Consider the following 13,690-nt stretch of genomic DNA (forward strand, 5'->3'; position numbering starts at 1 on the left):
AAATCAACGTCCAAATGAAAGCTCCAATATCAAGTGCACAATATGCATCGACACTCTCCTATTTATAGAAACACTTGTTTTGTCTCCGCGCCTCAAGTGCAGGTTACAGCTGTCCGGAACAACGTGCACACAAAATATTAGTATATTTATATTTGTACCTTACCGGTAGGTGGTACCTCTTAGCGGACATCCGTTGGTGGCTATGTACCCGTAAAGCGAAAATACGTATTTCGTCAAAATACGTATGGAACATTAAGAAAAGAGTTCAAAGGAATCCTTTATAATCCATCCATAAACAAAGGACGGACAGAGGGCCAGCGCGCTTGGGGATCAAAGGCGAAGCGAACGAGAACGGCTCGTATTTTGTAATTCCTGATCACGTTATTAGAAATACACGAGACTCGATTTCACGTAATACCCCTGCAGAGGACCGCGGGCGATACTATACTTCCTCCGAACGAGTACTCAAGTTCCAAGGTAGCACCGCACCGCGTTCTGCGGGCGCGTGCCGGTTACTTTTTTGGGTATAGAAAACACTTTGTTGTCATATATATATATAAATAATCGTTATACATTTAAATAAATCTCTACATATATATAGAGTTTTATTTAAATGTATCCATACATATAACGATTATATTTTAATACTACTCATCTTGCAGTTTTGTTACAGACAATGTTTATACTTTTTGAATAAAAATACTTCCACTATACCACTTGGACGCACCACTGCGCTACGCTCGACAGTCGGGCGATTTAAAGTAAAAAAAAGTAGACTACATTTAGCCCGTACAATTCCGGTGAGTGCGGCAAATTGGGGCCGTAACAAGCGGTCCTTGTTATTATCGAGGATTCTTTCTTTAAATCCAGTCATGGGGAAAAATTATGCCTTCGCACCAAAATCACAAAACTAATAGATCGCGCGAAACCAACGAAAGATTTTTTGTTGGAATGCTATTTTAAGTACGATGGCGGCGACCAGACGCTATAGACGTTGGGGTAGGACGACGAAGGAAATAATGCAGCCAGCGGCAGGCGCGTCGGCTGCCGCTGATGCTTTTGTAGTAGCAGTGGAGCTCCTTGTGAAATAACGCGTCGCGCTCATGCTATAACGCTTATGTCTCAGGGTGACGGGTTCGGTGGCGGTGCCCCTAATTAAAAGCTCTGAGCAGCACTGCAAATTATATGGACAGGCGCGTCGCTTACCAGCAGGCGCACGTCCTGTTCGTCCCGCCACTTGGTATTATAAAAAAAAAGTTATTTTGGAGTGGCGATGGCGACCCGCAGTTCAGGTCGCGTCATGCTTGAATCGCGCGTCACGATCAAAATCGTGAAATCGTGGCACCACAGATGTAAAACCACCGCTATTCGCTTCTTATTATTTAATATAATAAATAACATAAATAAATAAGTAGTCAAAGCACTTGTGTTATGGATATCGGAAACAACCGCTGGGTGTGGCACCTCGAGACAATATACAAAGGTTAGTTTTAGTGTTAGTAGATCGATCCCGGGACCTCGGAGATGGCTACACCACGAACACCAGTGTGCAAGCAATTTATTTACAGTGTAGTTTAGGCGGAAGAAGTACATACTCAAAGTAATAAATTCTCGCACCTATTTATTTGCACCGTTATTATCACGACTGTGTGCAAAGTGAGCGTCCAATCTCTGACACAAAAGACATCCTCACAAATGAAAGTACCCGTATATTAACATTAGCAAAGCAGGAAGTTTTAAAAAAGTGTGGTCCAGACTTGGCTCCATAAATGGAAAAATTTAATAAAGTTAGCGGTAGCGGAAGGAACCTGAGGGTATCCCTCGTATCAATATACGAGTACATGCGACAATATGTATTGTGTGCTTACAGTACTACAGCCAAATTTTGGAATACCCTCTGCGGGAAACATTTAGTATTAACATGAATGTGATAGTCAACGGGGCCCTTAGTTGCGGCTACCACCTAACAGATGGCGCTGTATGACAACGATCGCGCGAGTCCTAAACCCTGGTTTTGCTGCAGCGCCATCGTTGCTCTTTTAGTTGAGCAACAAATTCGTACAGTTCTAAACGTCGCTTTATCGTAGATGGCGTTGCACAACTAAATTGCCAGCTGTAGTAATACAAAACTAAATTGACTTGTGATAAAGAGGTTCCAAATTTAACTGTTTTTTTATATTCCAGTGGACATGTTTTTTATACAAACGTTTTCTTCGGATGTGACGGATAGAACTTACCTTGAGCAGATGCGGGTCGCGCTCGGCGGCGTCGAGCAGCGACTCGGCCTCGCTCAGCCACGCCACAAATTTCTCTAGTGAGCGGTCGAAGTTCTGCAGCGACGACACCGCAGAATGCAGCGCCTTGCCTCGCCCGATGATGCTGCCACACACAAACAAGAACGTTAGTTTTAGTACACGAAAGCAATACATTTGAGTGAAGACGGTAAGACTGCTATCATTTGCAACTTGGTCTGTTTTGCAAAGCGATATTAGCGCCATCTCATCAAACGGCCGTTTGGAAGGTTATGAGAATAAATAGAGCGCCGTTTCCAAGCGGATTGCGGAATCTTAAATATATACTACTACTTCATACGAACGGTACGGTTCGTCTCGGGATTGCGTCACGTAGTTGCAGCACGTTACCCGCGGTATTACTTAGGCCAAGGAGACACAGATGGCGCTGACAGCTATTGAATACCCGTGTACTCTGGCGAAGCGAATAGCGAGCCTTACAGGCGCCGCCAGGCGGATGATATGTATTATTCGTTTTCGCGACTACAAAATATGTCCAATTGACCGTGCCCTTGTGTTTGGAACCAAATTGTTAATTCGAATCTAATATTATTTGTAGGTTTCCGTTGTAATTCTTTTTCGTGATAATGTTTACATTGACACGAAATATGTGTGAAAACGAATATATTAACGGTTCAATGTAAATAAAGAAAAAAGGAAAATAAAAAATCGAGAAAATAAAAAACCTCATCGAGTGTCGTTGTACAGATTGTTCAAAACGCTTCAACACGTGACACGGGAACAATTTGCGTCAAACGCTGCAGTTACGACACTCAACAAAGTAGCTTTTAACGTTTACTTGTCCAGGCAGTTACAAGGCCCAATTTGTTACCTGTTGTTGAGCTCGTCGTATCGGTGATTGATGTTTTCAGTGGCACGCTTGATGCGCGAGGTGTCGTCGTTGCGGTATACGGCGATCAGTCGCTGCGTCAACTGCCCGAACAGCTCGATTTGATGCTTGTACTGGTGCACCTCCGCGTGGAAAGACTGCGCATTCATACATAAGACATGTGAGTGACATTGCTTGTACCTCCTAGAGTAGTAGAATTTGTGATCGAGTGCTAATAATTCTTCACCTCTGATTTGGGCCTGCGGTTATATTAATTCGGTTCCTACAGAATGGGACATGATCGCGTCTGTGCGATCCAGTGCAAATATTTCCTTCCGTTGGATGGTTCTGTTAATGTATTTAGGCGGATTTTTACGTCTGGTGGCTCTGGTTAAATGTTTGCGCATCAGTTCCGACAAAATTGGCCAGTGCGAGCCAGTGCGAGCCGCCCAGCCGCCCAGTCGCCCCATGGATGTTCTTCGTCAGTGACGCATGCTCTAGTTTTGTATAATGGTTGTTTCGTTACAGCCCCGGCCTGTATCATGTAGCTCCCCCCGTTACAAAAATACACAGCGCCGTACTGTTGCTGGTTTCCAGAAACGAAAGTGGCATCAAAAAGAAGACTAGTTTAATGTACCGACTCCTCCTTGCCACACTAAGCATACAAACATATGTATAAATAAGATTTTCAAGCGTAAAAACGCACAAGCCCGCTTTAAAGGAACGCTCGGTAAGGGCGACAGTCAAGTGAGGGTACCTTCTGTTCCCTCAGCTGCATCTCGAGCACGTCGGCGGTGTGTCCGGGCGGCGGCATGCTGGCGAGACGCGCCTCCATGCGCGTGAGCCACGCGTCGGCGTCGCGCCGTCGGGCCTCGTAGCGCTGCGAGTCGCCTAGCATGGCGTCCAGCTGCGCCTTGCGCTGCAGCACGCGCGCGTTCGCTTCATCCCAATGCTCGCGCAACGCCGTCACTGCAACACGCAACCGACATCAGCCCCGAGCACGCTCGCGACAACACTAATGAAATCATTAACACGCTGAAGCAGAAAGAAGCCCTTGCGGCACGTCGCGTTATAGCATTCTTCCGCGGAAGGCAACAACAGCCACTTCGAGGAAAAGAGCCGCAAGGCCTAGTACCTTATAGAAAATACAAAACAAATATTTTCATAAGCCCTGACGCCGCCTCCACCTCCGCGGCTCAAAAATAAGTCATGTTATATTAATGTTCCAATTGCGATCACTCGAGGGCGGAGGGATCACGCGCTCCGCGGCGACGACGCCGCCGTCGGGTTAGATCAACACCAACGGTGCTTGTTGAACAATCGCACTAGCGCCGAGCACGGACACCAATATACATACATTCACGTTTTACACGCTTTTCAAACAAGCTAGGCTCTACTTATGTGGATTTCTGTTCATTCGCGTTTTATTGTTTCACCCAGCAATCCTCGCCTGGAATGATGCCACGTGTCTGAGGTCGTGGTACAACGCTGCAATCCTGCGATTCTATTCTGAGTAAGTATATATGTCCCTAATATAGATTGAGTTTATACATTGGAAAACTATGATTATGGAAGAGCGGAGTCTCCTATCACAGGCATTGCTATGCTTAAAAGGAGACTCCTGATACTATAATTGTAAAATGCAAACAGTTAAAGAACTAAACTATTGTCACATGGATGTGAGTGCGAGTCAACAACGTTACGAGCTAGATACCTGATTCATTAAATATGAGCGGCGGCAGCGTTTCACGGCAGAAGCGGAGTTACAATTTTAGGGAAAATAAACCTGAACGGATTTATATTTAATATTCGACGGTGAACAGCCCGCGGACAGCACCCCGCATCCCGCTCGGTATCCCGGTATATTATTCAAGAGAACGACGGGGGGGCGTTGCGTAAGATTTTATATGGAAAAATCCATGTCGCTACATTACTGGTACAAATATAACAGCAGTTAAGTATTAAATGGCGCTCGACGTGACGTAAAACTGTTTTTCTACCGATTACAAGCTACTGTCGAATTTATACAATCAATGATGGCGCCAATGCATTTTAACAGATAGGTACAGTTCGCGTATTACGAAGGTATGGACGCCCATGTTAATAGTTTTGATCGCAGATTCCACCGCAGAGCATAGTCGGGAAGTACGAACGTCAGTTTATTGACCAATTACTGATAACATATGTGCTTTCATTCCGACAATTACAAATACACTAAGCTCCTTAGCTGTACCTATACCTCGACTTCGTGCTTAGAGCCTATCTGGTAGCAGACTTATTTGCGAATAATGCAGGCTGCAGTGCAATAACTATTACGTACGAATACAATAAATAAAGTTAAATAAAAGACGTAATCCCCTGGAACAGGGGGCCGCATATAAGTAACTAACTGACGGTGACGAACCGTGGCAGCTTTACTCGACATTAGAAAGTTCTCAATCACGACAAAGTTCATTCTAAATATTTCCTATGGACGTGCTGTCGATACCTCCACGTTCCTGTCGATATCTTCTATTCGATTGCAAGTCATTTAACATTATGCGTCAAGTACTAGAAAGTCCCTTGAGACTGCGGAATGTAATAACTTAAAAATCCTACTGAAGTAGGAAAGCAAAGTAAGCAAATGCGTAGTTATTTTGAAGTTGCTCTTGTATACATGCGCTTTCAAAAACAATCAGATTCGAAATGATAAAGAAAAATTATATTCGTGGAACGTAGTATAGAACCCGGAAATTTCTCTGGTAGTAGGAAAGAGCTAACTATTCATCTGCTCAGTGCAACAAATTCGTGAACAAAAAGTCTTGTACAACCGCTCTTACATAAAGGGCTTTATGGAGGGCACGGGAGTGTGTAGTGTTGTACACCGTACAGATAGATAAGCACCGAAATTCGTCACATATATACCCAGCGGGCGCCCGCGCCGCCACCGGTCGCAGCGGCCGCAGAGCCACTCCAATCTTTCTTAACGAGCCCAATCGTTCCGGCGGCTTTCAGACTTGCACCACAATGTAAACGGCGCGTCGTATATGTATGTCAAGTGACAAATTCAAAACCGAACTCTATATATTTACGTACAGCTTCGCCTCGGCTTCGGTGATTTAGGCCACAGCTCGGCAACTTCCTTAATTCCTCGTTTGTGTGACCGCGACGCCGCTCGTTACTAATAATCGTCCTGGAGTTGACGAGGAGCATATTTCATTTAATTAGCGGGAGTATTGAGACTTCAAGGCCCAAAGAAATTGCCTAGGATTGTACAGTCTCCATTTTGGACCTTGGAATATTGGGCCGTGGTCGGAGCCTGACCTAATTCATTAATCTATTGTAAAAATTAATCAGAAAACTAAAATCAACATTGTTCGATATAATGGATTGGAGCTCCTTTTTCAAATAAGGTCAGCCAAATGGGTGCAGCGATGTGTCGGCGTACCTTTGGCTAGTTGCCGAGTGGCTTCTAAATATGTAGTCTTCGTTAATAACGCACAAAGGCCTCAAGCGATTTTCTGCGAAACGTAGTACCGAAATGACAACGAACAAAAAGCATTTTCTAAACGAAATTATATTTTGTATTCGCTTCCATTTCGCAGAGTAAAAACAGGGTCATTGGGCGAGATCAAAGGAAAGGAGGGACGTGGCGAGGGATGTCTTCCCTAATTAACAAAACTGATAACAATCATTAGCGGAGCCTTCGAAAACGCTCGTTTGAGGCCATTAGACGATTGTGGTTCGACGATGCACACTTGCATTGTCACGGGGCGTTTTGGTATATTTACAAGTTCTTTTTTATTTTGTTGACCAACGCGCAAGTCAGAACGTGCTCAATTCGAGTAATTATGTTTTACCTGAACATCCTGAAAACCTATCTCAGGGTACTGTTTGCGAATCAATGAGGCTTAAGTTCAGGGTAGTGGCCAAAGAGGCAAAGTAATTAGTTTAGCCGGAGAGAAGGCGGGGGTGAGCGGGGATGACGGAGAAGAGGCGGTGTTTTTGCGTCACCGTAGTAACTGTAATGTCGTGGGGTGCTTGGTCATCGTAATCATCCAGAGCTGTCGGCAATCCGCCAGATTATCTTTCCCAGCTCCTGTACTACCGTAGGTACCAACCATCCGTGATTGTAGTTAACACATTTTCGATCATTTTTTTAACACACAGTCGGAAAAGGAAATGCCACTCAATGTACGTCACGTACTGTTACTTTTTAAAGGAACAAACGGCGCCAGAGCCAGAGGTCCGTCGTGTTTTCGATCTGATTACATGTGAAAACGCCCAACGCTTCATAGTGTTAATAGATCAATGTCAGGAAGGCGGCCAAATTTATAAAAAAGTCTTTTATCTTTATGCATGAAGCTAGTATTGTTACTTGCGCTGTTACTTTGCGGATGTCACGTGCCCCCGAAGAATTTATTGTTTTCAGTGAAATTAAAATTATTTTGAGAAATAATTGAAAATTCCTAAGGACCCATTAAGGTCGTCTCATCTCATCGAGGATTAAAAGTTGTATGACAAAAGTTCAATTCTCTTCTGGTGCGTTTTCGGTGGATTGACGAGGATGTGTGAGACGAGAATTGATATATTCATCCACTGAATCGGCCCTACACGCCGTTGTGGGCAAGATAGAAGTGGCCCTTAAAGACAAAGCAATCTGCCTAGGCACCTTTATAGATATTGAAGGAGCCTTCGATAAAACGAACTTCTCCAGCATACAATCAGCAATGAGAAGACACAACGTAGATGAAGTGCTAATTAGCTGGATTAGCAACATGCTGAAACAAAGAACAATAAAAACAACAGCAAATGAGACCCCATGGGCAATAGTAGCGAAGGGGTGCCCTCAAGGAGGGGTATTGTCGCCTCTGCTGTGGAACATGGTCGTAAATGACCTTATCATTAAACTCAACAAAGAACATTTCTATACAATAGGATATGCTGATGACATAGCTATACTGGTAACAGGAAACTATGCCAATACACTCTGCGACATTACACAAGCGGCTCTCCGAATTGTGGAAAGATGGTGCAGAGCATATGAACTATCGGTAAATCCAACAAAGACGGAACTAGTAATGTTTACCAACAAACGACTACTAGGTAACTACCGATTACCCAAACTCTTCAGCACAGAACTACAGATATCAACCGAAGTCAAGTACTTGGGAGTAATACTGGACAACAAGTTGAACTGGAACAAACATATGGACAACAAAATTAAAAAAGCCACTATCACCTTCTGGCAGTGCCATGGAATGGTGGGTAAACAATGGGGACTTTCACCCAAGATTACACTATGGCTCTACACTGCGGTGATAAGACCCATGATCAGTTACGGCGCGATAGTATGGTGGCCACGAACCAAGCTGACGACCGCAACCGACAAACTGGACAAATTCCAAAGACTAGCGTGCATGGCGACGACGGGCTGCATGAGGACAACTCCAACTGCGGCCCTCGAAGCGATGCTGGACCTTCGACCCCTCCCACTGTTCATCAGACAGGAAGCGGCGTCAACAGCAGTGCGTCTAAACAGAGCCGGCCTCTGGAAGCACATGAGAACCCCACATACAGAAATCCTCTACAAGTCTGTCAATGAGGAACCGCTACTGGAGGCGGTTGTGGATAGGATCCCAAAACAATACATCTTTGACAAGAAATATAAGATACAATTATTTGAAGATCCCAACGAAGGACTGAACCCCAGAGAGGTCCGAGTCTTCACCGACGGATCTAAAACAAACTCAGGAACAGGTACTGGGGTATTCTCAGAAGACCTCAATATCAGGATATCAGCACCGCTTGGTGACCACAACACAGTGTTCCAGGCTGAATGCATGGGCATCAAGTTGGCAGCAGAAGCAATCATAGCGAGAAGAGTAAAGAATTACTCCATTCGAATACTCTCCGACAGTATGTCAGTACTTCAAGCACTGAATAGCTATGACATAAACTCAGGGCTCATTTACGAATGCCATCAAGCACTCATGGAGGTATGTATACAAAACCACGTAACTCTTCAGTGGATTAAAGGACACAGCGGCTCACGTGGCAATGATGCAGCAGATGAACTAGCCAGGAAAGGGTCGGAGACGGACGCTGTAGGACCAGAACCGATAGTGTCCCTCCCCTCCCAATGGTCTAGAACAACTATACACAAAGGTACAAAATCTTCACATAATAATACATGGACCACCCTTACGGTTTGTAGACAGGCGAGGGAAGCACTCCCAACGCTCAATGCCAGTCTATCTCGAATACTAATTAAACTTAAAAGGCAAGAGCTTCGCACTCTAACTGCCGCCCTAACGGGTCATGGTCCATATAATAAACACCTTTTCAATTTAGGTATCACAGACAGCCCTCTATGCAGAGCGTGCATGGAGGGGGAGGAAACGGCTGCGCACATCCTACTTCAGTGCTCCGGCGTGGCCAACTACAGGGCAAAATACCTTGGAGTGCCAAGGTCGCTCCCCGAAGTCTTCAGCAAACCAAGGAGGCTGCTGAGATTCCTGGAGGAGCTTGGGTGGCACGAGTAGGACCCTGCACCCACCACACGCAAAATAGGCGCTTTGTCGTCGAGTTGCGGATACCAGCCCGTTGCACCAAGTACCAAGTACCAAGTATATTCATTGGTGTGATATTCAACCATATTGCTGCCCACATAGAGCTTTTATAAACTCTGGAACAGAAACACCATTCACGCGATGCCTTTCGATGGCTATTCATGCAAATCGACGAAATTGTAAAAAAGTATGCGATTATTGTTTCTTACAGAACGGCGCTGCATGTTGACTACCCACAGCCCCAGTACGAGCCCGCGGGAGCCGCGACCAACAATATCAATCAGCTCAAAACAGTCAGCTCTTTGGTCGCTATGGTCGCCACACCACAACAAAAGTAAACATAACGACGCAAATCTTTCCATATATATATGTGCTTTTTGGGATAAATATTCCAAGACACAGAGCGATGTGCAGACTAAATAGCGCAGAAATGTGTGGTGCTACGAACACGACTGGCTAGGCGGTATGTACTGCTCCGAAAAAGCACAACATGTGAGTAGATCGTTACATACGTCTTGTCAATCTAAAATTAAATAAAAGCCAAGCGAAACCAGAGAAGTAGCGGTAAACAGTAGCACTGACGTCACGCTTGTAACGCTTCGACGTGTTGTTTACTTAACGCAGAGCGATGATGAGAGCAATGTCGGCGGCGGCGTTGCATCACATTCCGGCGAATTCGAATTGATTAAGGCGACTCTTTGTCAACCGGCCAATCAATCGACACGTTTCGTCACATGAATGCAATTGCAGTCAACGGCAAAAATGAAATACAACAGTTGGAGGGCTGAAGAACACCGAGCGCGCGCCTTCATAACGGATTTAAGCGCTGCACCACTCCGCCATGGGAATTCCTTTAATTTCTCTTGTGGATAACTAAATCAACGTTTCATTATTGTTACCCAACACTGTAGGACCTAGTGAGAAATCACTTCAACTGGAGACCTCTTTCGGAGTGTATAGTCCTACGCAATGTCCGTACTCAATCAATAAAAAAGCCGGAAGTAGAAAAGGCACAGCCCTCTCCCCTGATCGCGCCGCTGCAGCCTTGCGTCCGCCGGTGGCCCAGGCATTCCATTCCAGACAAATATTTTTTTCCTTCACCTTACAAACATTTCTTCAGCAATTACCCGACAAATACAACGGACTTAATATTAAATGGTTTAACTGAATCCGTTCCTTCAACGAAGCGTATCGCCTTTATCTCTCAAACTCATTCAAAATGGAACTTATTTGGCTGATGCCTTATGCTCCACGCCATCGCCGCCACAGCGCCAAACAAACATTAATACACATTGTAGATATGTCTTGTTACCGCGTGGTCCTATATTTGTGTTACACATCATATTTACCTACAGATTTAACAATTTTATTTCTCACACTTTAAAAATATATGACTGTCGGGAACTATTTGGACTGTTTTAATAAATAACTAAATAAATCTTGACGTATTGATCGCATCCCGATTGGGATATTCAAAAGTGAAACCGGAGAAATCGCGACCGCGGAACGAACTCTGCTTTTCATCGTACTATTTACCCCTTTTAACTAGGGCGTGATATTTGGGTAGGTGCGGGCAGGTGAGGCGGGTGCGGCGGGTGCGGCGGGCATCGCCTCGGCCTTATTCATGTTGACGGATGGCACCCGCTGCGCCACAGCCACACAAGCCGCCGTAAGTCCTCATAATGGAAACAAACATTGCTGTGCTTGTACGTGTACACGTATTTACGACCCACCAAGCAAATGATGTTCAACGAGCACAACTGATCGTGAAACATGTACTGCTGTGTCGCGACCACAAAAGCTACTTTTGCGATTAAAGGTTTATTTCAAAGAAAAGAAACGAATACTATTCGGGCGAAGCGAGAGGAGATTAACACAGAGAAAAGCCAACGTAGTGATCAGCACCTTATTCAATCATAGAATAGGCACATGGTGTGCCCCACTGACATATTGGCATCTAATAATATTTATGTTGCTTCACATTTTAACTGTTTCAAACTGAGTGAACAAATCGATCGAGTGTCTAAATTACAAAAAAACGATATAAGGCTCTAGCCACAAAAATTACTTTTTACAATGTACACCTCAACAGTATCTTTTGACCTGACTTGTGTAAACTATTGAGTAGGGTAAAACCGGGATAGATGCCCCATTTTTTGAAGGGGCCTCCTAATTTAAAAATTGTCAGTTTACCATGAATAATTCCTATGGATATAACTAGTCTAATCTTTTATATCACAGAAATACTTGATTTTATTGATCTAACATTTAGCGATTTTGAAGAAATTGACTATTTGCAAACCTATTTGTTTGAGGATAGATGTCTACCTATATGGATAGACGACACACAATGAAAATACTAAGAAGGATATCTATCCTTCTTAGTATTTTCATTGTGTGTCGCCCTTTAGAATAAAATAGTAAAATTAATAGTAAAATGTTTTCACTTCGTATTTTTGTAGCTATCAAAAGATTCTCACAAATACGTTCGCTGTTTGAACTGTGAATAATTTGTCTATTTGGTACTTTTAATTACTTTTAAACTATTATCATTTACATGTCTTTTTCAGTAAAATAATGTATTTTTTTATTTTCTTTTCCTAACTTTCTTGTCTTGTCACTTGCCCCTAATAACGCGAAAAATCGAGGCGACTATCCTATTCGATATGGATAGATGCCCTTTTATTATGTAACTAAGATACCTACAAAAGAGCGATTATTGACACCTAGGTATACAGTTAACGAACCAATGTATACTTATAATAAAAATAAAACGGAATTTATTATAACTTCCAAAGTTACGCGACAGTAAACACATGCGTGTGAAATTTTGAACCGTTTATCGTGTTCGTCGCGGAGATAAACGCATGCACAAGCCAAACGCGTCTATTCCACACGAATCCCTGCAGGAACTTTGATGAGTGGTGTCTATACTCCTTATTTAAAGTAATTATTCTTTGTTGCGATTTGGGGAAGTTAGGTTTTTTGAAAACGAGTCACCTATCCACCGCGGCATCTATCCCGGTTTTACTCTACTGGTTAAATTTCCAGGTTCCCGAAAGGAACGGAAGTGACGAACGCGCTTTAGGACATTTCCAGTCGGTTGATGAAAGTTCTAATTGGTATTAAATCAACAACCTCGCGCTTACGTCAGCTTTTTTAGTACCTATGTCAAGTGATGAACAAGTCGTGCAGTGTCACAGCATTAAATCGCAAACACCTGAGGAGCACTGCCTCTGCACCCGTTACCTTGAGAAGCTGACAAGTCACACAAATAGCCATAGCATTAAAAACCTGAAGACAGGGATGGTCACACACATTACTGTTTGGCGGGTGAAATAGGCATGGTGGTAATAACTCTTTCACGAGGAGCTCTCGTATTACTGCATTTCCAATTCATTTATTTATAAGATATAAAGCTATAACAGGCCTGTTAGGTACCGCACCCGTACCCTCAAATACCGGGACGCTGTAATGCTCACTTTGCTGCTTGGATGCAGAAATAAGTACGGTGGCAGTAGCTATTTCTCCCGACGAACTCTTTCACGAGCATTTTTACTGCTACTGCTACTGCTACTGGAGAACCGAAGATCCGCGCGGAAATTACTTCGTTAGGGAAAATATCTTTTGTCATAGACGACATACTCCACATACAATAAGTGTAAAGATCGGGCCGTAATATAGGTATCCACTGTTTATTATCCTTGCAATATTTAGTTTGTGATATTGTGACTTATCCTTATTATTGCAGTAGTCAATTAATATTTAATGCCTTGACATTTGCATACTATTTAATATAATCCAATCTTGACAATACTGACCACCGACACTGTTTTTTGTCACATTTTTTACATAATGTTTTAAGCAAAACATTACAACAAAGCGTCAAAACTTTTTTACTTTTGCGTATTGTTAGACATCCCAATGCATATTACCTTTTTTTTATTACCAACAGTTTTAGTACATCCACTGTCCATCAAGGTCCACGGATGCCGTGACTTGCAATCTTTTTCTTTTTT

At 43.6% G+C, this 13,690-nt stretch overlaps 1 protein-coding gene across 1 annotated transcript in view; it reads right to left on the reverse strand.

Annotated features, from left to right (window-relative positions):
- The window catches only part of LOC113238956 (dystrophin, isoforms A/C/F/G/H), a 429,949-nt gene that overhangs the window by 288,598 nt on the left and 127,661 nt on the right, over positions 1-13,690 (reverse strand). Inside the window, exons 21-23 of the mRNA XM_026475816.1 lie at positions 3,878-4,089; positions 3,124-3,278; positions 2,238-2,379 (exon numbers count right to left, since the gene is read on the reverse strand). Of these exons, the coding sequence (XP_026331601.1) occupies positions 2,238-2,379; positions 3,124-3,278; positions 3,878-4,089 (509 nt within the window). The remainder of the gene's footprint in view (positions 1-2,237; positions 2,380-3,123; positions 3,279-3,877; positions 4,090-13,690) is intronic.

This window comes from Hyposmocoma kahamanoa, unplaced genomic scaffold (genome assembly GCF_003589595.1).
Source record: "Hyposmocoma kahamanoa isolate Upper Pololo Valley unplaced genomic scaffold, ASM358959v1 98972, whole genome shotgun sequence".
Classification (NCBI taxonomy): Eukaryota; Metazoa; Arthropoda; class Insecta; order Lepidoptera; family Cosmopterigidae; genus Hyposmocoma; species Hyposmocoma kahamanoa.